This window comes from Desmodus rotundus, chromosome 3, assembly GCF_022682495.2.
Source record: "Desmodus rotundus isolate HL8 chromosome 3, HLdesRot8A.1, whole genome shotgun sequence".
Lineage (NCBI taxonomy): Eukaryota > Metazoa > Chordata > Mammalia > Chiroptera > Phyllostomidae > Desmodus > Desmodus rotundus.
Window position 1 is genome coordinate 86,187,999 of NC_071389.1, and position 22,061 is coordinate 86,210,059.

Below are 22,061 nucleotides of genomic sequence, written 5' to 3' on the forward strand. Positions count from 1 at the left end.
GGCGTGGGGACAGGAATAATTTGTAGCGGTGAACCGTAACACGGAATGCTGGAGCAGACTCAGCAGGGGAATGGAGTCGAGACTGGGCCTGCCTCTAGGGCACACGTCCTAATTCCCAAGAGTAACTTGAGCCCTTTAGTCTCTGAAGATGCAAATATTAAGTTTATTGTTCCTAATTTAAAGGCCATTTTATAAAATTAAAAATGCTTCTAAAGGCAATGAATTGTTAAATCCAATCCTGTAAAAATTGTATTGATCTATTACAATGTATTTAGGTACTTGGCCTAGTAAATCTCTTGACTCAGTAACATGAAGGACAAAAAATGTGGGACTCTTACGAAGAGAAAAGTTTACTAATAGCCATAGGCCATATGGTAGGCTTTACACATACATTCTCTCCTTTAATCCTCATAGTTATCTTTGGTTTTACATTTTATTCACATTCAGTAAATATGGTTAATTGATTTGCTTAAGGTCACACGGCTAGTAAATAATGAAAGCAGGACTCAACCAAAGGGCTATCTGTTTCCTGTGTCTGCGCTTTCCACTTGAACTTTTATTCGTTTACTAGTGCTTAGATTCAGCTACAGAATCGAAAATAGTAAATAGTGTTAAATAGTAAAGCACTAGAAGACTTCATTTTTCTTATTATTTGGAAATATAAGTTCTTTAGCTCAATAATTACTTAATTACTCAGGCAGTAAGAGTTACGCATTGTGTAGATTTGTTAAACAAAGTGTCTCTCTTCCTTCTTTACAAGGGCTTCCACAGCAGCCTTTCTATGAGTTGGCTTTTATTTATTTTCCAGAAATCAGTTGCATTTTTACTTTATTTAAAAAAATTTATTGTATTTTTCCATTACCAGTTAACCTCCTTATATCCTCCACCCCGCTGTAACCACCACACTGTTGTCCATGTCCATGAGTCCTTTGTCCTTTCTGCTCAGTCCCTCCGCCCCCTAACCTCCCCCTACAATAGCTGTGTTCCTTGCTATGAGTCTGTCTCTATTTTGCTTATTAGTTCAATTTGTTCATTAGATTCCACATATGAGTGAAATCATATCGTCTTTGAGACCTAGCTTTTAACTTAAAAACATCTAGTAGCTATCAAGTCCAAAATTAGTGGGATAGCAGGATTTCCCATCTGTATTTATCCACTGCATATTCCACTAACCCCAACAACAACAAAAAGAACCATTAACTCAAGATAATGTATCTTATTCTAGTCCCCTCTAGGGCAGTTCGGTAGTTACTTTCACCTCAATGAATACTGATTATAGGAAAGAAAGAAACAAACAAACAAAAAAGACTTTTCAACCACCTTTACTGGTTCACATAAATATTTGAAAACAAATACATGTGTCATCTCTTTTTATCCGTGGCACAATTTATTATAGATCTTCATAAACAAACTACTATAAATATTCATAAGGGGCAAATGAATTTTAAAATATGAAAGAGGTCAATAAATATCCAAATAGGTCAACCATTAAAATGACTATTTTAAAAAAAAAATTAAGCCACTGATTTACAACTTTTATTAAAATAAATTTCATATAAAAACATGGTAATTTATAACTTGATCTTAACTCAAGTTTTGACAGCAGTTGAATTTTACATTAAAAAATTGCAAAATTTCAACTCAAGAACAAAATAAAACATTCGGAACAAGTTTATACTTTGAAAATTCTATCAACTTCAGCAAATAAAGAATTACTGCATATCAGTTTACATTAGTCCTCTGGTCCAGTATGCACTTCCCATTTAAGCATCTCTAATCACTCTTCTGTACAACTGGGTAGCTTCTAGTGGGAATTAGTATAGAGTCTGTTCTTGATGAAGACAACACTAGACAGATGTTGCCTGATGCCTGGATAATGCTGAATGTGACAAAACCAGCGAGACACATTAAGATATTTTTCCTTTTCTTGAACTGTCAGGTCAACCTAAGTAGAGATTAAACACACACACACAACACAGATATTACATAAGCGAAACTATTAATATCATCTGAATAGGAGGTAGAAATTGGGGGAAAAAACCCAGTTCTCAAAGCCAACATGTTCAGATAGGAGTAAAAAATTTCAGACACTGGAAGAGCTGTCCATTTGTTTAATGCTTTTATTTTCAGTTCAATACCGGATGTGCTTTCTAGGGAAATCAAGTTTTCAACAAATGCCAATTTTACATTAACCCAGGATCTGGAAGCCAAAGAGTTTATTTTTTTACTTTACTGTAAAGGAAAATAGGAGAAAGAGAATAGCTTCCAAAACACTAAGACATGGTTTTCTCTAATATTTTTGAGCAAACCTAAAAAAGAAAGGTTTAGTGGCATCTAACATACGTAACAAGGGAATACTATGTAAACTCATATATATATATATGTACAGAATCTTATAGGTGTCTGGGGTATGTATATATGAACTACTGCTTCCTTTCTCTTGAACCCTGGGGAAAAACTTCACTCAAGAAAACAATCACCTATATAATTTTAAGTGATTATTGCTTAATACAAGAAGGGAGGGCTATTTCCACTGGCAAATTCCTCAGATGAACAACAGACCTTCTAAACTGTTTGCAATAAAGCTGAACTCAACTCTATCTTCAGTGGATGTAACAGTTCACAGAATATACTATCAGGTTACAAGAATGCCCAGAGATCTGCTCAGAAAAGATGCAATAAAAAGAGTTTATTGCCTATCATTTCACTGGGCTAAAAATCCAAAATAGCCTTTCTCTAAGACAAATCTTAGTTTGGAATCACAAAGAATTGTCAAGTAAAGAGAAAATCAGTAGGGCAGTAACAAACAGCATGACCCACGTAAAAGCAGTACAGTTCCTGCTCCTGTTGTTAATTCAACAGTTATTTAAAGGCTATTGCAAGTGTCTGTGAAACTGATGGAGATGCTTACACAAAGAAAAATACTTCAATCACCCTTGTGTGCTTCAAACCCACCAGCAGTCTGCTTGTTGGGAGGCACTTTTAGTGAGATGGACGTCTTATCACTGCTCAGAATTTAGCATATACGTACTTGTGCTTATAGACAAATACTCTGTTAAGTTACTGGGTGAAGGATAAATCACTCTAGTATGCAATAATTATGACAGAATATAAAATACCATTAGCAATAAAAAGATAGATACATAGTATTTTCTCAGCAAATATTTAAGTGAATTCCTATTTCCATTTTATATATACTAGGAGCCCATTTAAAAAGAAAAATTAATTCAAGTTACCCTGCCTTCCTCTTTGCCTTTAGGACATCAGGATACTACTGTTTCAGTATGTGATCTCTGAACATTATCTTTGGTGCTCTGAACCATCTCTGGAAGCCCCGTTTACTTAAATTATTAGCAATGAGACTCTCACTGCTTCTGTTACATAAAAATTTAAGTTTTGGGTTTAAGTTCCCCACAAAAGCTGCTATAGCAAATTATAAGAAATATTCACTAAAGGGGGTTCGTTTAGTTATCAGATATATGCTACTACAATTGTTTTACCTACAGTACAGTCAGTCAATGGCATGGAGATAAAAAAAATTGGTCAAGAATGTCTTTTTTATGCAAAAGGTAACTTTTATTAAACAAGAACTCATGATTCCACATCTGAAGAACTCAGTTATTCCGGTCTGGTGTGCTGTACACACTTAAACCACCACTGTGGAATAAACTAAGCATCAGTCTGTATTTCAAAAGGTAAGATGTTTTGTGAAAGAGCTTTTTGGTTCTTTTTCTAAATCTTTACCATATGTGAACTTCACCAGTGATTTTGAAAGAAAATGTTAAATTTTTGTAAAAAGCTCAACCCTTAGTAAACATAGCTGCAAATCTAACAGGAAATTGGGGTGAGTTCCCAAATAAATAAATAAAATTCAAAATCAACTTCAGGAAACCTCTTTACTGACAGTTAAAGCAAACAGAAAAACATGTTTTACTCCAACATGATCTTATGGCCATTCAAATATGATAACTCTCTTACAATTTAGTTTCTCCAGAACTTTCTTTCATAAAGTCTCCACTCAGCCATTTTTGTGAGATGTTATTTTTCAGAATGAATTAAATGCACTGAGAAGAAGGCATTTCCAAACAAAGTACTAATGCTTGTTTGATCCACGTTGAAGCTGGTCACTGAGAATTTGGAACAGGATAAAAAGGGCAAAGTATATTTACTATTTACATTTTAGAACAGCATCTGCTATCAGAGGACTAGCATATACTGCTACCAGGCTTATTATTTAAAATAACAAACTATAACACACAGCAAAATCATTCTTCTTCAACTTAAAAATTTCATATTTAGAGTCTCTAGTGTAAGGATTGTAACATACCCACTGTATAAAATAATTGTTATTCCAAGACTTTCTTGAATTTCATCTAACATTTTCCTATTTATCTGAATAATTTTTACCTAGATGATCTATTTCAGAGAATATAAATTTGTTCATTTTCCCTCAGAAAACTTTGCTAGAAATACACAGAGCTTTTCCACAATGTTCAAGTTACCACTTAACCTACTTTTAGTTTAAACTTTGGAGCTTGTCTCTTGAGTGTGAGAAAATTATGATTGACCTTGACTTGTTATCTTTGCTACTTTTTTTCATAGACAATCTACTTTGGAACTTACTGTAAACAAACAACAACAAACTTAGTCTTTTTAGAACTGTTTGGATGGGGTCCCCTTCAACTGTTTCACTTACAACATTGACTTTCCCTCACCCATTTCTAGTGGACTAGTTTGGGTCCCCTCCCCCGCTCTGTACAACAGGAAACACAATGCAATTGTTCTAGTTCCCACTTCCTGCTTCCCATTGGTCTGTATGCCAGTGTGTCTACGGTGAGGCTTGGCTCTTTCTCCTTAACCATTCCTTTTTTTTATTTCTACTGGCATTCTATAACTAGTTTGAGCTTTAAAGCCAAACAGATAATATTCTTAGTCACTAATTTTCCATGAAGACATGTGAGAAACACTTGAAGGACCGTTCCCGATCAGGGTGAAATCCTGCTTTGCTACCTTTCCAACTGGCACCATGCTGCCTTTGGGGCACATGTTACGGATGGCGTCCTGGACTGCTCTGCAGCTCTTTCTTTTACTTTACTTTTCTTTCTAAAAGAGCGACCTATCTCCATCAGTGTTCTGAACTTCAAAACAAATGGATTTCAATTGATAAGAATCTTATATTCAAGCAGCACAGAACCTTACAAAGGATTTTAACAATCTTGAGTAACAGTCTGCTCACAGGGACTGTTATCTACTAGTGAAATCAGCTTAAGAAAGCAATGAGTCAGTGTTATGATAATAAACAGCCACACTAACTGGCTGTTTAACAAAGCAAGAACAACATAATATTCCTTAGAGGGAATTTAGAAAGGCCAGATCTTATAATCAGTGTATGCTGGCCACAACTAAAATTGGGTTCACACCGAAACAAAATACAGTAGGATTATTTGAAGACTTGAAGGTTCCCTGACTGCTGTTTTGTATACTGCAGTGATTACATTTTAAGTATTTAATAACATGAACAAATACGTGAAAGAATGAGGGCAAAGATATACTGCCAGAGCAAACAGAGCACGGGAAACTGTGTGATGAATATGAGCAGGTAGCCAATCTGAACTTCGCATCTACTCTGCCTGAATTTAATACCTAGTAATCATTTTTTTCTCATCTGGGTATATTTACACCTAACTCAACAGGGATGTCACTTAACACCACAGTGCAATTCTGTCACAGTACAGGTTATACAGTCTGTGAGGCCTGTTCCTTGAGAAAGTGTTCACTTCTCCCATGTACTTTGCCTGCACTTGGACCAGGGTGAGAGAGATGCTTTGGTTATGAACTCATTTTATGAACCCCAAAAGATGGCTACCTTACTTTTAAAAGAAAAGCATAATATCCTTCATCATAATAGCCTAGTCACTACATATAAAGAGGATATACATTTCAAAATAGGAACTATAGACAGGTACAGATCATTAAGTATTGTCAATGGAACCCTCATTTTAACACGCAACATTGAATGAAACACTTCTAACCTGATTGAAAAGCAAACGTCCTGGGAGGCACCCAGACTTATAATTAAATAACTCTGCAGCTGGCATTATGAGTATTTTGCATTGTGGAAACTTGACCTTGTTCACTCTGCTGGCAGAGAAATTCCACACAAGCCCCCTCCTGTTCAGGGTATTTCCTTTCCCTACTGCATGACTGGCATGAGCCCGAAGACAGAAAAATGTAAATTCATACTTGGTTTGTAAGAGTTACTCATCTTCATTATCACCTTTTTTTTTAATTAGATGGAAGAAATGCCCTCCTTCTTAATGACAGCTTGATACTAAACGAAGCCAGTCTTTGCGAGGGCCCTCAAAGACCTTCCTTAGCCCGTGAGAGGCATCACATAGGATTAGAGATGACATTTCTCTAACATTCACTTTAAAATTAAGTAATGCCACATTTAAATGTTTTTCAGATGTCAGTAAGTGTGCTGTTGTTTTTAGATATAAATGGTCCTTGTTCCCCTCTCTAAGGTGGCTTTGCTCACAGCACTGCGGTCTCCCTCAAATCAAGTTAAGGACTTCCCCAAGTTGAAAGACTCCTGGGTTTGCACCAGGAGAAAGACAGATACCTTAATAGCAAGCAAGCTCTTTACCTGAAGGCTTTTTGCACTTCAAAATGAAATTTATTTTTAAAAAGCTACTAAAATATTTTGAATCAGAATGGAAGAAAGAGGCTGGTGTGATCAAAGTATTTCAGCTCTACTTAAACTGTCTTGACATTTAAATATGATTACTTTAGATTTAATTATATTGAAGTATATAACTGAATATTATACTTTCACTATAAAGTTATACAACCTGAAATAGGAATATAAAGAGGAAGAGATTGCTAAATACTGCTAATCTCAACTAGCACTTAGCTGTTCAAGGCACTGTGCCAGGAGCTGAGAGAGGTACAGAGGGAAGTATGACATGATTCTCCTCAATCTCCTTATTGTGCTTAAAATTGAGCCTTACTCCTGTCACGTGCAGGGAGCATTCACGCTGCTTTATTCCTGTCGGACCAGTGTAATCATCAGTAGCCCCACTTTCACTGAAGAACGCGTTATTTTAGATAAATCATATGGCCATCCTACTTATAAAGGCAATATTTAGAGTCAAACTTATCATAAGTTTTATAAAACCATAAAAATTGCGTTGGAGAACCAAAGCCATACAAATTCAAAGATATTTTTCTGACGATTTCATCATTCTACATTCTAATTTTCTCTATATGCCTCTGTAATTGATCTCACAATATTCTAATCAGAAATTAGCACTAGATTCCATTTTCTCTTACTGTTTTCACGTAGAAGTCTTATCTCTTCAATGCGATCAAAAGTTGCTTGAAAATAGTTTTATACTTCTTTCGTGTCCCTCCAGGATAGTGTAATGGTGTTCAAATATGAACTGTTATAACCTCTAACTCAAACAACTTGCAATTTAAAAGGCAGAGACATTTTCTAAGACTTACAGCAGAAAGGAAAACAAGCCAGAACTCAGGCAGTCCGTGAGGCACACAAAGAAATGGACAGAGAGCACCTGAGAATGCTTTAGGGGCCCAGGAGGACTTTCCCCGGGAAATTGGTGCTAGAACTGAGCGACACCTGAAATACAGATGAATTGGGGAGGAAAATAAGGGCTGGGCCAAGCGGCAACAGAGAGGGACAGCACAAGAATACTGGGCAGGAAGAGCAAAGGCGGAGGAGAGGACGTGGCTGACAGAGAGGCATGTGGGGAGGATAATGACAGTGAGGCCAGCAAGTGAGGCAGGGTCACAGGACGGAGGGTCTCCTATCCCAGGCAGTGCGGAGCTACTTCAGTATTTTGAGAAAGACACATTCATGAGAAAAGCGGCCTCAGTGGCAATAAAGAGGGACTGTAAGAGATGAGACGGGTGGCAGGAGGACGTTTCAGTAGCCCAGACTGAAGACAATGAATTCTGGAATGAGGGCCAAGTCATCTAGGATCATAGCAAGAGACGCATGGGAGAGGCATCCACAAGGTGGAAACAAGACCTCCCGGACTGAATGCATGAGGTGCAGAATACAGAAAAACATGCGAGTTCTTACTTTTCCCCAGGGGGAAGATGGGTGTTGGGAGGAGGTTTTAGGGAGAGACGTGAGAAAGTACAAACTCTGGGCCAAACTGCCTGGTTTCCAGACCTGGTTTTGCCGTTTACTTGGGTGATCGCAAAGCAGACATTTGATCTCTCTCATGCCTCAGTTACTTCATCTGTACAGTGGGGATGATACCAGTGCCTATCTCACAGGTAGTTACAAGGATTAAATGAGTTTCCATTTATAAAGCATACAGAACAGAGCCTATACAGTTAGTGCCACTTAACTGTTTGTAAATAAATTTAAGATAGGAAACAATGTAATGTAAAGAGATTGACCAGACAGAGGGAAAAACTGAAGATACAAGAAAGAAAAGATATAAAATTTGGGACCAGATCCAGAGAGTGGGCAGAAGGTAGAGGGGGAACTGAGGTAAGTGGCCAGATGAATGGATTAGCTGAGGAAAAAAGCAAGATGATTCTTTCTGAGGCCAGAAGAAGGAGCCGCGATGAACGAGGATGTGCACAAGGCACAGCTGGAAGGTGAGTGCATCCATAGGCTGGCCTCTATTTTCCCGCTGAGTAAGGGATGGGGGGCTCTGCCACAATGACTGAAGATAAAGGGGGAGACGGGAGGGTGGGGCTTGGGCAAAGTGTTAAAGGTCTGGATTTGTGCCTGGGAGGAATAAAAGAGCCGATCAGTTTAACAGCCCTGCTGAAACTGAACAGTATAAATTTGCAGTGGTATCAATCTATAGAGTTGTAATATCTCCAACCAGAACTCAGCCTGGATATAGTATTGAAGGCATTTATTTAGACTGACCAAGAGTTGGGGATTTACAGGGAAAAGGGGGTGAATGTACAGAGGAGCAAAGAAGTTGAAGATGCTGTAATAAAAGGGTGTAGTCAAAGTTTCACAAAAGTGGATCTAGGTTCGACTGGGAAGAAGGTATATAGGTTAAAAAAAGGGAGGGGGTTACTTCAGATAATGATGGGATTTAGGGATAAGAACTCGCCCAGAAGACGGGGTGGTGGAATTAAGATGGAGAGGTGGGGTCCAGGTGATGATGATGATCAAGTCCAAAAGGTGGCAAGAGAAGGAGTTGCAAAGAAGAGCAGAAGCAGGAACAGGAATCAAGCAGGTCAAGGAAGAGGAAGCAACTATGTTTGATGGACACATGGAAGGAATATCTGCATAAAGTACTTTGTATAAAAATTACTTCTTTCATTTTAATTTGATAAACTGAAAACTGAAATTTGATTTCTATTCAAGACAAAAAACCTCATCTGAACATTATAGAAAAAAAGCCGGTAACTATTCAAATACTCACTATGAAGCGATGGAGTCCATAGTATAACAGGATATCTGCTAAGGTAAAATTATATCCTGTAAGGTAGACTTTATCTTCAAGATATGAATTAAGATCCTAGAAAAAAACAAATAAAATATTTATTTAAAAAACGGTAATACTAAAGTTAACTACCATATCATTTGACTTTAAAACGTTTAGAAGGCTATTAGAAAAACAGAATATTGACATTTAGTTTAACAAATCATCTTTGACACTAATATTCAGATTCATTGAAAATCACAAATCATATACCAATCACCTCATTTAAAAAGTAGGGAAAATAATTTTAGTGTTATTTTAAAGAAATAAGAAAACATTAAAAATGGTATTCAAAGTGATCATTTCAGAGTCCCAATTTTATTTGTTTTGCGAGGGGAACATTTTGTAAATCGTGCTCATGTTAGAATTATTTTTTCCATTAAAATATAAAAAGCTTCCTCAACAATTTGTAACTCTTAAGAGAATTATAATTTATTGGCTTGCATTTTTATACATGTGTATTTTTAAATTTTTAATTGCAGTAGAATACTTAAGATTTACCATCTTAACCATTTGTAACTGTATACTTCAGTACGTGTTAAGGGTATTCACACTGCTGTGCAACCAATCTTCAGAATTTTGTCATCTCGCAAAACAAAAACTCTATTCAAACAACTACCCATTTCCCCCTCACCCCAGTCCCTGGCAACTGCCATTCTGCCGTTTCCATGAATTTGACTACTTTGGATACTGCATATAAGTGGAAGCAGATTATCTGGCATATGCAACTAGCTTACTTCACTTAGTATGTGTTCTTCATGGTTCACCCATGTTGTGGCATGCATCAGAATTTCCTTCCCTTTCAAGGCTGAATATTATTCCACTGTATGGATACACCACACGTTGTTTATCCACTCATCTGTCAGTGGACACTGCGCCGTTTCCACTGCTACACTACTGTGAATAATACTGCTGTGAACATGGGCGCGCATACGTCTGTTTGAGACCCAGTTTGGCCATACAAGTATATCTGCCAGTGGAAAACTGGATCATATGGTAATTGTATTCTTAATGTTTTGAGAAAACACTGTACTTTTTTATTTCAGCTGCACCATTTTACATTCTCAGTAATGCACAAGTTTTCTAATTTCTCTATACCTTCATCAACATTATTTTCTGTATTTTTGGTAGTAGCCAACCTAATGGATGTGAGGATTATCTCACTGTGGTTTTGATTTACATTTCCCTAATTATTATTAATGTTGAGCATTTTTTCATATCCTTATTAGCTTTGCATATCTGAAGAAATGCCTACTCAGGTCCTTAGTTCATTTTTTCATTGGGTTCTTAGTTTTTCTTGGTTGAGTTGCAGCAGCTCTTTATACAGGGTCCAGTACAAATAATGCCCATTTTTTATTACAAAACCTTTCATTACAAAATCATAAGCATGTAGTTCTGTAACATAACAATATCACACTCAAGCACACCATATGACATTTTAGTGAAATGTTCAAATTAAAACTATATATTATCACACCCATATTATTACCCTATCAACCACACTCAAGCAGGCCTTACTTCTGCCAGGCCCTGTGAATTCTGTTTTAACCCTTTATTAGATATAGAATTTGCAAATATTTTCTCCTATTCCATGGATTGCCTCTTCACTCTGTTGATTGTGGCTGTTGATGAACAAAAGTTTTAAATTTTGATATAGTCCAAAATTTTTACGTTTGATGCCTGTGCTTTAGTTCATATCCAAGAAATCACTGTCAAATAAAATGATGTGATATTTCCTGTTATGTTTTCTTCTAAGAGTTTTAGTTTTAGTCTACTTTTAGAACTTTCCATTTTGAGTTAATTTGTATATATTGTGTATGGTAAGGGTTTAACTTCATTCTTTTGCAAATGGTACCTAGTTTTTCTAACACCTTAAAGACCCCAGGTTTAAATACAATTTAAAGCTATACAAACTTCTATCATTTGTTCTCCAATTATCAACTTTAAAAGGTTAAATATATACAAAAAAGTTCATTTAACATCATTACAAAAAAATACTAATATGCACTGAGCTCCCTAGATAGCCAATAGGTACTTTTGAAGGAAAAACTACTGAAAGTACATAAAACATCTTAAACGGTTCCAATGTCCTAACATGTCTTAACATAAAACATCTAAAAGTTCCTAATCTAATTTGAAGTATTGTCTGAAAGACCAGCATGAATAAATCAATTAATTTCCTGAGAAAAGAAAAAAATCTAGATAAAAAAAATATGAATACTTTTGGTCCCTTTCAAATTTAATGTATAATTTAATAGCACAGGAATTTATGTTCAATTACCTTTAAATTAAATAAGACAAAATGTTTGTATTATAAGTTATGTGAATTATCATCAGATATTCTCACAAGCTCCTCTAAAGACTAGCTGTAAAATGCTGCCTAGCAGTCAATAGCATTTATTCTGGAAAAGTTTCTTAAACTATAGAGACAGCATTTTGTTTTCTTTTTAAAGATTTTATTTATTTATTTTTAGAAAGAGAGGAAGGGAAGGAAAAAGAGGGAGAGAATCATCAGTGTGTGGTTGCCTTTCACATGCCCCCTACTGGGGACCTGGCCTACAACTAAGCCATGTGCCCTGACTGGGAATTGAACCAGCGACCTTTTGGTTTACAGGCCGGCACTCAATCTACTGAGCCACACCAGCCAGGGCCAGCATTTTGTTTTCTTAAATCACATTCCAAATGTCTGGCAACAGTGGTTCAGTAATCAGTAAAGGTTCGCTGAAACTGAATTTAATCTACTTAAATTTGCCACACCTTCATTTAAAGACAGTAATTTTCAAAATGCCATATATCATCGACTGCTAGGGGTGTTACAGATGAGTGCATAAAGAAATGTGGACATAAATAAGGAGACATTAAAAATGTATCTCTCCTTAAAATGTGGACATTAAAATCCATATTAGGCGCTACCACTTAAATTCTATAGCAATCTGTTGAATGGAGATAGTTTTTCTCCAAACGTCTTCAAGTAAAACAACTTTGATAAAGTATAAAAATAAAACAAACATATTTTCATTTAATTCTAAGAAGCATTTTAAAAAAAGGTCTGAAACAATAATTTAGCACTCCTTAATGTAGTGTACATATAATATTCTTAAAGTAAAATCTATATAAATGTTTTCTTTATAAAGACCCTTAAGGTTATAATCTTATAACTGAGGTCAAAAATTATGATTAGGTAATATTTTTCTGATTAGTGACTGTCTTCCACTTATTCCCCTTTTGTTTTAACAAGTCTTTCTCATGCTACTGCCAAACTCTAAAAAATTATTTCCCCCATAGAGTTCCACCTGATTTTTCTTTTTCTTCTTAACTGTCTAATATTGAAAAAGCAGTTTGATAAAATATATATCCTCCATCCAGATTCAACAAATGTGTTATGTAATGCCTGCTGTTTGAAATTACATGTTACCTTAATTATGAGTCATTTAAATTCATAATTGTGATTTCAGTAATGAAATGTAACTCTAGAGTAACAATTAACCCTTTCATAATATCCTAATAGCAAGAACTTTAAAAATAATAAAAAGATAAATAGTCCAGTCTAAAATGGGCAAATACATATACAAACAATTTTTTAAAATAATCAAAATGCTCATAAGCATTATGAAAAAATGCCAAAGCATTAATAATTTTAAGAAGAAAAACACAAAACAAATAAATCACTTTTTGGTTTATTTGTTTTGGCAATGAGCCTGGGGTGGTGAAGGAAAAACAGGGTAATATCCATGTCAGCAAGGGTTTACGGAAGGTAACCCTCACATACCAGCAAACTATAATAATACATTTTTCTGGAGGACAAATGAGCAGCATACCCTTAAAAATGTACATAGTTTCGGTTCAGCAATTTCCCCTATAGAAATTAACTAAGGAAACAATGAGAACGTGGTGCAATACATAGCAGCAATCAAGTATAACTGCATAGGGAGAGACTATTTAAGTTCTGGCACGACTATATGATGCAATATTAACAGGTTATCAAAGAAGATAGTGTAAGTGAGTATTTATGGACACGTAAAGCCGTTCACAGAACACTGTCAGTAAAGAAAATAAAATAAGTTAGTGTCCAGGTAACTGCCAATTTTAAAAATAAAACACACGTATATGTGAAAAGAAAAAGTGTGGAAGGAACACCAAAGGGGTTCAAAAAATATTTGGTGACTAAACATTAATGTTATTTAACAGCTCTCTCTTACCGGAACTAGAAATGTTTGAGATTTCTTTCATTTTCTTATTTATATTTCCTAATTCTATAATAAATATCCAATGCCTTTAAAATAAAAACACTATCATAAAATATCAAAAAGCAAAGCAAAAGAGAATACAACCCTTTTTCATCTGTGCTCATATGGCCAAAAGTCACATTGCAGTCCACTATCCATACAGTCTCCCCCCTGGTCCAAGTTCTGTTAAAGTAGGGACTGTGTCTGATGGTTGGTTCACTGCATCACCAGCTCCTAGAACTGTATCTGACACATCAGCACAGGTACAGATGAGCCAACAGTGGCGGAGCAAGGACCACTGCCCAGATCACCCAGTTCCTCACACATTTCAAAAACGGTAATAGTTCCAGTCAGACTGTCACAACTGAAATTTCAGATAACGAGATTTACATATCCAGATACATCTTAGTAGAATTACTTTTTATGTTCCTAACAGCAAATCTATCCTTTGACCTTAGAAACCCAATTCAATGAAATCCTGTTCCTATCTTTCAGAATTAAGTACTTTATTACTCTCCTTTTCAGGGGGAAAACTATAAGAGATAATTATAATTATTTTTATTTGCCTGAAATCTCACATTCACTTGGAAGACTTGCTTGTTTCCCTCTGGAAATGCTGCCGAGTGGGGCAGGGGGTAGGGGGAAGGGGGCAGGGGGAAGGGTCGGCATGGATGTTAAAAATGAACAGTTACTATGACAGGCCTATAAAGTAACAGGCCTGAAATTTATTTTCTACCAGTTCTAATGATAGTGCCTATCAAGAACATAGTTTAAAGCATTTTCCCCAGAATGATAAATGAAAAACTTTCAGTACTGTTAAGATCTTCTTGCACAACTTATATGACCAATTTATATGACAATGGAAATAAAATTAGGATACAGAAGGGGTTCCTGCAATGATATTTGGTTGTCTGGGTGATCTCTAAGTTTCCTTTAAATGTAAGCTTTTAGAAATTTTTTTAATTTGCTTTATTTTTATAAAAATAATGAACAAAAATAATTTCATTTGGAATGTTTTCCATTCTTTGTGACTCTGGAACCACATTCACTTTCTATTTTATATTAATATAGTCTTTTATTTTAATGTGATTTCTTTAGAAAGAAAATATAAATCCTAATGCATTAAGTCTTAAGGGAGAGAAATGTGGGCTTTCTTATATCAATCTGACAGTTTTTTTCCAAACTATAATCCCCAAAGATTCTGATTCCCCATTGTCTGTGAGAAAGCAGCTTATTGATTAGGAAATCAGGATTGCCCAGTAGAAAAATAAACATTAAGCCATCACATTATATAAAGAAAAAATCTAGCCCTGGCAGGTGTGGCTCAGTGGATTGAGTGCCGGCCTGTGAACCATAGGGTCGCTGGGTTGATGCCGAGTCAGGGCACACGCCTGGGTTGTGGGCCAGGTCCCCAGTACAGGGGACGCGAGAGGCAACCACACATTGATGTTTTTCTCCCTCGCTTTCTACTTCCCTTCTCCTCTCTCTACAAATAAATAAATAAAATCTTAAAAAAAAATCTTTACAAAGCTGTAATTATTGACTACGATAAGTTATATGAAGGAAAAACACAGGGTGTCGTATTATGAAGGAAAAGGATATAGAACAAGGAATGGCACTTGTTTGAGAGAAAGGTAGTCCGGAACGTTTCTGAGGAAGGGGTATCTGAGCTGAGATCTGAAGTGGTAAGGCTGGCACAGTCCGTTCAGGCAAAGGTACTAACAGATCAAACTGCCCTGGGGCAGAAGAAAACGAGGGCCTATAGCTTCAGCTACTGTATCTCAGGCAAGAGAGATTCCTCCTATTAATAGTTCATTCATCTCAGCCTGTAAAGCGAAGTCACAGTACCTTCAACAGAATGCGGATATCATCTTTATTGGAGTTTCCATCTACTCGAGTTACTCTGTATTCTAGCCATTGTTGAACTATCGCTTTTTCTTCGGCAGTGCTGCCGAGCAAATATTCTTTGTTGGCTTGCTTGACTAGATGAGCTGCTATAGTGGTCAATCCTGTTAGACTTGGACCATTGTTTGTTTGAAGAACTGGAATCTTAAAAAGAAAAAAAAAGTTCTTCAGGTAACTTTTAAAAACAAATACTATCACGACTGCAATTCTAAGTAATTGCTAAATCCCCCAACTGTTTTTCAAATACTCTTAAGAAATTTTACTAAACTACATACTACATTATGTAAATAAGCCAGGAAAATAGCAGCAATATAATTTATATTTGATAACAGATGATGATGAAACTGGTAATAACATTACAAAAATCAGTAATATTTTATGTACAAAAACATGAAAATCCTAGTAACATGCATTAATTTTGATCAAGTTTACCCATATCCTATTTTATTTTAGCAAGGTGAACATATACTTAAGTAAACCCACCTTCTGTAATAACACAAACAAGAAGGTTATAGTAACACTGAGTTCATATTGATATACTGGATGTGCCAGGAAGTTGTTTAGTTTTTTCCATAGGATGGTTCTAGTAGTGCTTAGTTGTCTTTAACTTCATTTGAAACAATTTTGTTACAGATTGTATTGTGACAGCTGTCGTATCAATATGCATTAAGAAAAAAACCAAAATTGGTGAATTTTTGTGTAGCCACTTTAACACAGAAGATGAAAGAATAATGCAATATTTTTCGCATATTATGCTTTATTATTCCAAGAAAGGTAAAAATGCAACTGAATTGAAAAAAAGACTTGTGTAGTGTATGGAGAAGGTGCTGTGTCTGATGCAACATGTCAAAAGTGGTTTGTGAAGTTTCTTGGTACTATTGACACTTTGGCCAAATAATTCTTTGCTGTAGGACTGTCTCATGCATTGGAAGAGGTTTGGCAGCACTCCTGGCCTCTACCCACTAGAAGCCAATAGCTGAAGATAGCCGACATACTCAAAATATCCAAATCAATAAAGTTATTGGTGAAAATGAAAAATGTGTCTTTTATTTTACGGAAAAAATGAAGTGGACTTTTTGGCCTACCCAATAGTTAGAACCACCGAATGGGATCTAGGCTGGCTTTAATTTTTAATTGGGGCTATAGATAATAAAGTCTGGGCTTCAGGTAATCATCTGAAAAATACCCCTACTTTTCATGTTTCCCCTATCGTAACAGCAACACAAAGCATCAGATCATGAAAAATTGCTAACTGATTTAAATGTTCTTGATGTACAATTTAGTGAAGCAATGTAAGAAATTTAAAACAAAATGCAAAGTATTATCCAAGGGGGAGACCGATCATTATAAATAACAAGAATACAATCTAAATGACCTGCAAATCAAAAAAGCATATATTCTCGGAAAGACTGCTGCTCTTTTCAGCCATGAAGTAGTATCTTACATTCATCTAGTGATTTACACTTTTGAGGACACTCTCACATCTAGGTCAACGGGACTCTCTGACGTGTATGGGGAGATTAACATTTCATGGCTACAGAGTCAAAGGTTACCCACTGAAAGGTAAAGGACGTAACTACTTTCTGCTTCCTCACCTACTACTAAAGTTTTGATGGACTGAAAAATTATAAGTGGATTTTTATCTGCATGAGGGGTTGGTACCTTAAACCTCCACATTATGCAAAGGTCAACAGTATTTCCCATTCACTACTTAGCTCCTTGAATCCTCACTTTTGCTTTTACAATCAAATAAAATTACTACCTGTAAGATAATCGATAACTTCCTTAAAAATATATTAAAAGAAAATATGGAACCCTCTGGAGTTGCTGGTATTGTTCTATTCCTTGCCTATGTGGTTATCTGGGTGTGTTTACTTTGTGGTAACTCACTGAGATTTATAAGCTTTTCTGAATGGGAAGGAAGGAAGAAAGGGAGGGAGGGAGGGAGGGAAGGAGGGAAGGAGGGGGGAAGGGAGGGAGGAAGGGAGGAAGGAAGGGAGGAAGGAAGGAAAAAGAAACCAATGAACTTGCAACTGTGAGTATGTGTGGGAGCAGGGTGGGGGGAGAATTCTAAAGAGATTAGTAAAAATAAATTATGTACAACCCCAGAACCCTAACACAAAAAACTCCCAGTTACCTTCTCATCTAATCATTACATCTTCTAAGATAGGTAAGTAATCTCATCCTCATTTTACAGATAAAGAACCAAGGTCAGCAGGAATGGCAGAGTCAAGTTTAAATAAAATACAGTTGCTCCAAAGTCCATTCTGTTTTCTTTACACAGACCGTAGTATAGAAATCTTACACAGTTGCAATCATGGGAAACATACTATTTCCATACTCATTTTAGGGTTCCATGGTTTTCAATTAATCACTTAAAAAAAAAAGGATTTTACTTATCTTTAGAGAGAGGAGTAGGGAGGGAGAAAGACAGGGAGAGAAACATCGATCAGTTGCCTCCCACACGTGCCCCAACCAGTGGGCCAGGCCCACAACTCAGGCATATGTCCTGACTGGGAATTGAACCTGCAGTCTTCCACTTTGCAGGACAACGCTCAACCAACTGAGCTGTGCTGGAAAGGGCTAATTAGCCACTTCTAATGTCTACATAAGTAATATTCCACTGTGCTGATGTACCGTGATTTAATGAACCATTCTCCTAGAGCTGGACCTCTGAACTGTTTTCAATTTTTTAATCACTATCGATAATGTTGCAGAGAATACCTTATTGCTGGCGTACTGCTGTCAACTGCCTTCCAAAAACAAAAAACAAAAAAAACCCTGAAGTGAATCTTATCAGATATCCTCATCCCTTCTTCAAACCCATAAACAGAAACTTTCAATAGCTGTCCTGACCACCCCCCAGCAAATACTCTGAATTCCAAAGCCTTCACAATTGGGCCTAAAACTGTAATTTTGGGTTTACTTTGCACTGCATCACCATCTTATTCCTCTACTTGTTGCCCCAAACTTCTCAACGTTCCCTAATTTACTGGTCTTACACAATTTAAAAACCAACTTTTCTGTGAGGTTTACAAACCCATTCTTATAGTCAGAATTAACCTCCTAACCATTGCTAACAAGTTCTCCAACCTCCTAAACAATGCTTACCACCATTTAGTGAACACTCTGTTCTGCTTTAAATCAGCTGCCAAGGACTGTTTCTCATACTAGATAATAAGATCCCTCAAGGCAAGTCTCATCTCTTAGCAATGTTTTCTGAAAAATAGAAACCAAACTAGTGAATAGTGGCTGAAGGGAAGGAATCCACATGAGGCCTGAGGAAAAAGCAAAGCAGGTCACTTTGGCTCAAATGCTTACTCTGCCACCAGTCACTGGGCAGCTGATCTTAAGCAAGTTGTGGACCCATTGTAGACTTCAGTTTAACTTATGTGTAAGAACTATAATATGTTGCTTTTAAGACAAGATTTTAACAGGGGCAAATGAAGAACAGAAAATAAACGGCATTTGGAAAAAAAATCTCAAGGAGGCAAAAAATGTGTATAGTTACGTACTGCGTAATGATGTTCTGGTCAATGACAGATTGCATATACAATGGTGGTCCCATAAGATAATAATGAAGCTAAAAAATTCCTATCGCTAGGGATGTCAGAGTTATTATCAATAGAGAGGAATGTTTATGGTGATTTATCTGCTTCCAAGCAAATCTATTATGAAGAAAAAAAACCCAAGCAAACCACCATGGACATATTTCTGAAAAGAGTGACTCTTCATCAAGAAGAGCCTCAGGCAGGTCCTTCACAAGATGTTCCAGAAGGCGGACTGTCATCACAGGAGATGACAGCTCTATGTGCGTTATTGTCCCTGGAGACCTTCCAGTGGGACAAGATGTGGAGGTGGAACACGGGGATACTGCTGATCCTGACCCTGTGTGGGCCTAGGCTAATGTGTGTGTATGTGCCTAAGTTTTTAACAAAAACGTTTAAAAAGTAAAATAATAAGCATCATTTAAATAGAAAAAATCTCATAGAATAAGGAGGAAAAAGTATTTTTGGAAGCTGTACAATATGTTTGTATTTTAAGCTAAGTGTTCTTATCAGCCAAAAGTTAAAAAAAAGTTAAGTTTATAATGTAAAAAATTATTGTAACCTAAGATTAATTTATTACTGAAAAAAATTTTTTTTTACAAATCTAATGTAGCCTAAGTGTACGGTGTTTATAAATCCTACACAAGTATACAGTAATCTCGTAGGCCTTCACATTCAGGCGCACCACTAACTAACTCACTGACTCAGAGCAACTTCCAGTCCTGCAAGCTCCATTCAGGTAAGCGCTCTACACAGGTGTACCATTTTAAAAAATTCTTTTATACCATATCTTTACTTTTCTGTGGTTAGAGAGACAAATACTTACCACTGTGTTCCAATTGCCTACAGTACAGAGACATGCTGTATAGGTTTGTAGCCCAGCAGCAACAGGCCATACCATGTAGCCCAGGTGTGTAGTAGGCTATAAATAAATCTAGGTTTGTGTGTCACTCCATCACGTTCTCCCAAGGATGAAATCGCCTAACCAGGCATAACCTCTGAAGGTATCCCCACCATTAAGCAATAAAGACTGTACGTACATTCTCCTCCTCTACATTCCCTCAAAGGCAAATAACGATCTTGATAAAACACAAATGTCTTTCAATGCCTTGAGAAATGAGTCCTTATAGCTCACCAGTCAAGCTCATACAGTTTTCGTCTTTCATTCTCTGCACGTAGCATACTGAAATCGATACACAGGCCTCAGAAAAGCCTTCCCTCAATCTTCCCCTTTGGGTCAGGATCTTTGTGTTCTCTAAACCGTCTAGCTTCAATGTAACTATTCAGTATTGTAATGAAAATAGCTGCAATGTTTGTCCACCCAGCTAAAAAAGCAAGCTTCCCGAGGAGAAGGAGCGTGCCAGACCCAGCACAGTACTTACTACTAGGCACCCTGTTGGCTCTCGAGTAGCTGTGTAATAATGAATGAAAGGTACTCGGACAGCAACTGTCATTGAACCAGGTTTGTCTATCTTTGAGGATTCTCTTCTCTTTCTCGGAATGGGATTATAACAATTTACCAGAAGGAAATGTTCGGGCCAAGACCGGCCAAAGCCTGTTCCCTCTTCCCTTTGCGGGACCTAGGGCGGCAGGAAGAGGCCCAGAGGCTCCAGCCCGCTACGCGACGCCGACACGTGCGGAGAAGCGGGGCCGCAACCTCACTGTCAGACTTTGCCGGCCAGCCGGCAATGCTCAGTAGGCACCGCTCCCCCGCACCTCTTCCCCTCCGCGCCGCTTCTGCTTCTCACCTGGCGCTCGCCCTGAGCGCTGTATTTGTTCCCTTTACTCAGCCCCAGGGACTTCTCCAGCAGCGCCAACTCAGCGGCCGCCGCCATCTTTCGGTCTGAGCTGCCGGCAGGGGCGGAACCAGGGCAGCAAGGATCTCCAGCATTGGCGGGGAGGGAAGACCCGCCCACAAAACTCTCCGACTATTGGCTGAACCAGGGCGTGGAAGGAGGGGCCTGCGCTCAGGAGGCGGTGCCAGGGGGAAGAGAAAGAGCGTGTTGTGAGACAGGTGAAAGGATGGCTAGTCGGTCTTCCGAAGTCGTGGAGCTTTTGAGGGTACTACCTGCAGATCCAGGCTTTGGTTGCCCCAGTAGACTGAATCTGACGATTTACAAACCGTAGGCTTTTGGCTTGACTGCCAGTTAACTAACAGATTTATACATGATTGGAACCGAAATTTACCTTAGTTTAGCCGAGGAATCTGAATTTGAACAATCTAGTTGAATAGCAAAGAATTCACAATCTGTTAGGGGTTTCCAACATACAGCATTATCCATGGGGATTTTAATTGTGTGTTAGTGGTGAAATGGAAGAACTAAATTTTCTGTAAATCTACATCGCAATAGCAGCAGTGGAATATAAATTTAAGGATTACTTATACAAGCACTGGTTATGCTAGCATCAAGTAATTCCTATAGTCCAAGAAAATCAGCCACTAGCAGTTTCAAGGATCTTTGTTAGTAATACCAGAAAGATAGCGATATGATTTATGTAGCCTTTGTTACGTGAGTAAGAAATGCACATGGCATTTCCCCCCTGAGTTGCTATATCTTCAAAGTACGAAATGTGCAGTATATGTTGAAGACTTGACCCCTATTTCCGAACGATTTCTGAAAAAAAAATTCCATATTTCAGAATGAATAAACAAAATGTGTTTTAGTTTGAGAGAAATGGAAAAGAATTATTACAAGGTAGTTCATCACTAAATGAGAAATATAGAAGTTTAGTGGAAAATGTACTGTGTGACATCTTTCCCATTCTAGAATACTTAATAAGTTAACATTGGCAGCAAAAGTAAATGTAAGGAAAAGAGAATTGGGCCAAATCAATATAAAAAATTTCAGTATAATTGCATTGTGCATTTATAATTTGTTCATTTTCCATTTATTGAAAAT

General features: G+C 37.1%; 1 protein-coding gene across 1 annotated transcript; it reads right to left on the reverse strand.

Annotated features, from left to right (window-relative positions):
• Positions 1–1,306: 1,306 nt before the first annotated feature.
• EEF1E1 (eukaryotic translation elongation factor 1 epsilon 1) lies at positions 1,307–21,019 on the reverse strand. Its single transcript, XM_024552300.3, has 4 exons — positions 20,910–21,019; positions 15,557–15,757; positions 9,423–9,518; positions 1,307–1,945 (listed from the first exon to the last, which is right to left on the reverse strand). Exons 1-4 carry the CDS (start codon positions 20,994–20,996, stop codon positions 1,805–1,807), a joined length of 525 nt encoding a protein of 174 aa, XP_024408068.1. The 5' UTR covers positions 20,997–21,019; the 3' UTR covers positions 1,307–1,804.
• Between the last annotated feature and the right edge of the window lie 1,042 nt (positions 21,020–22,061).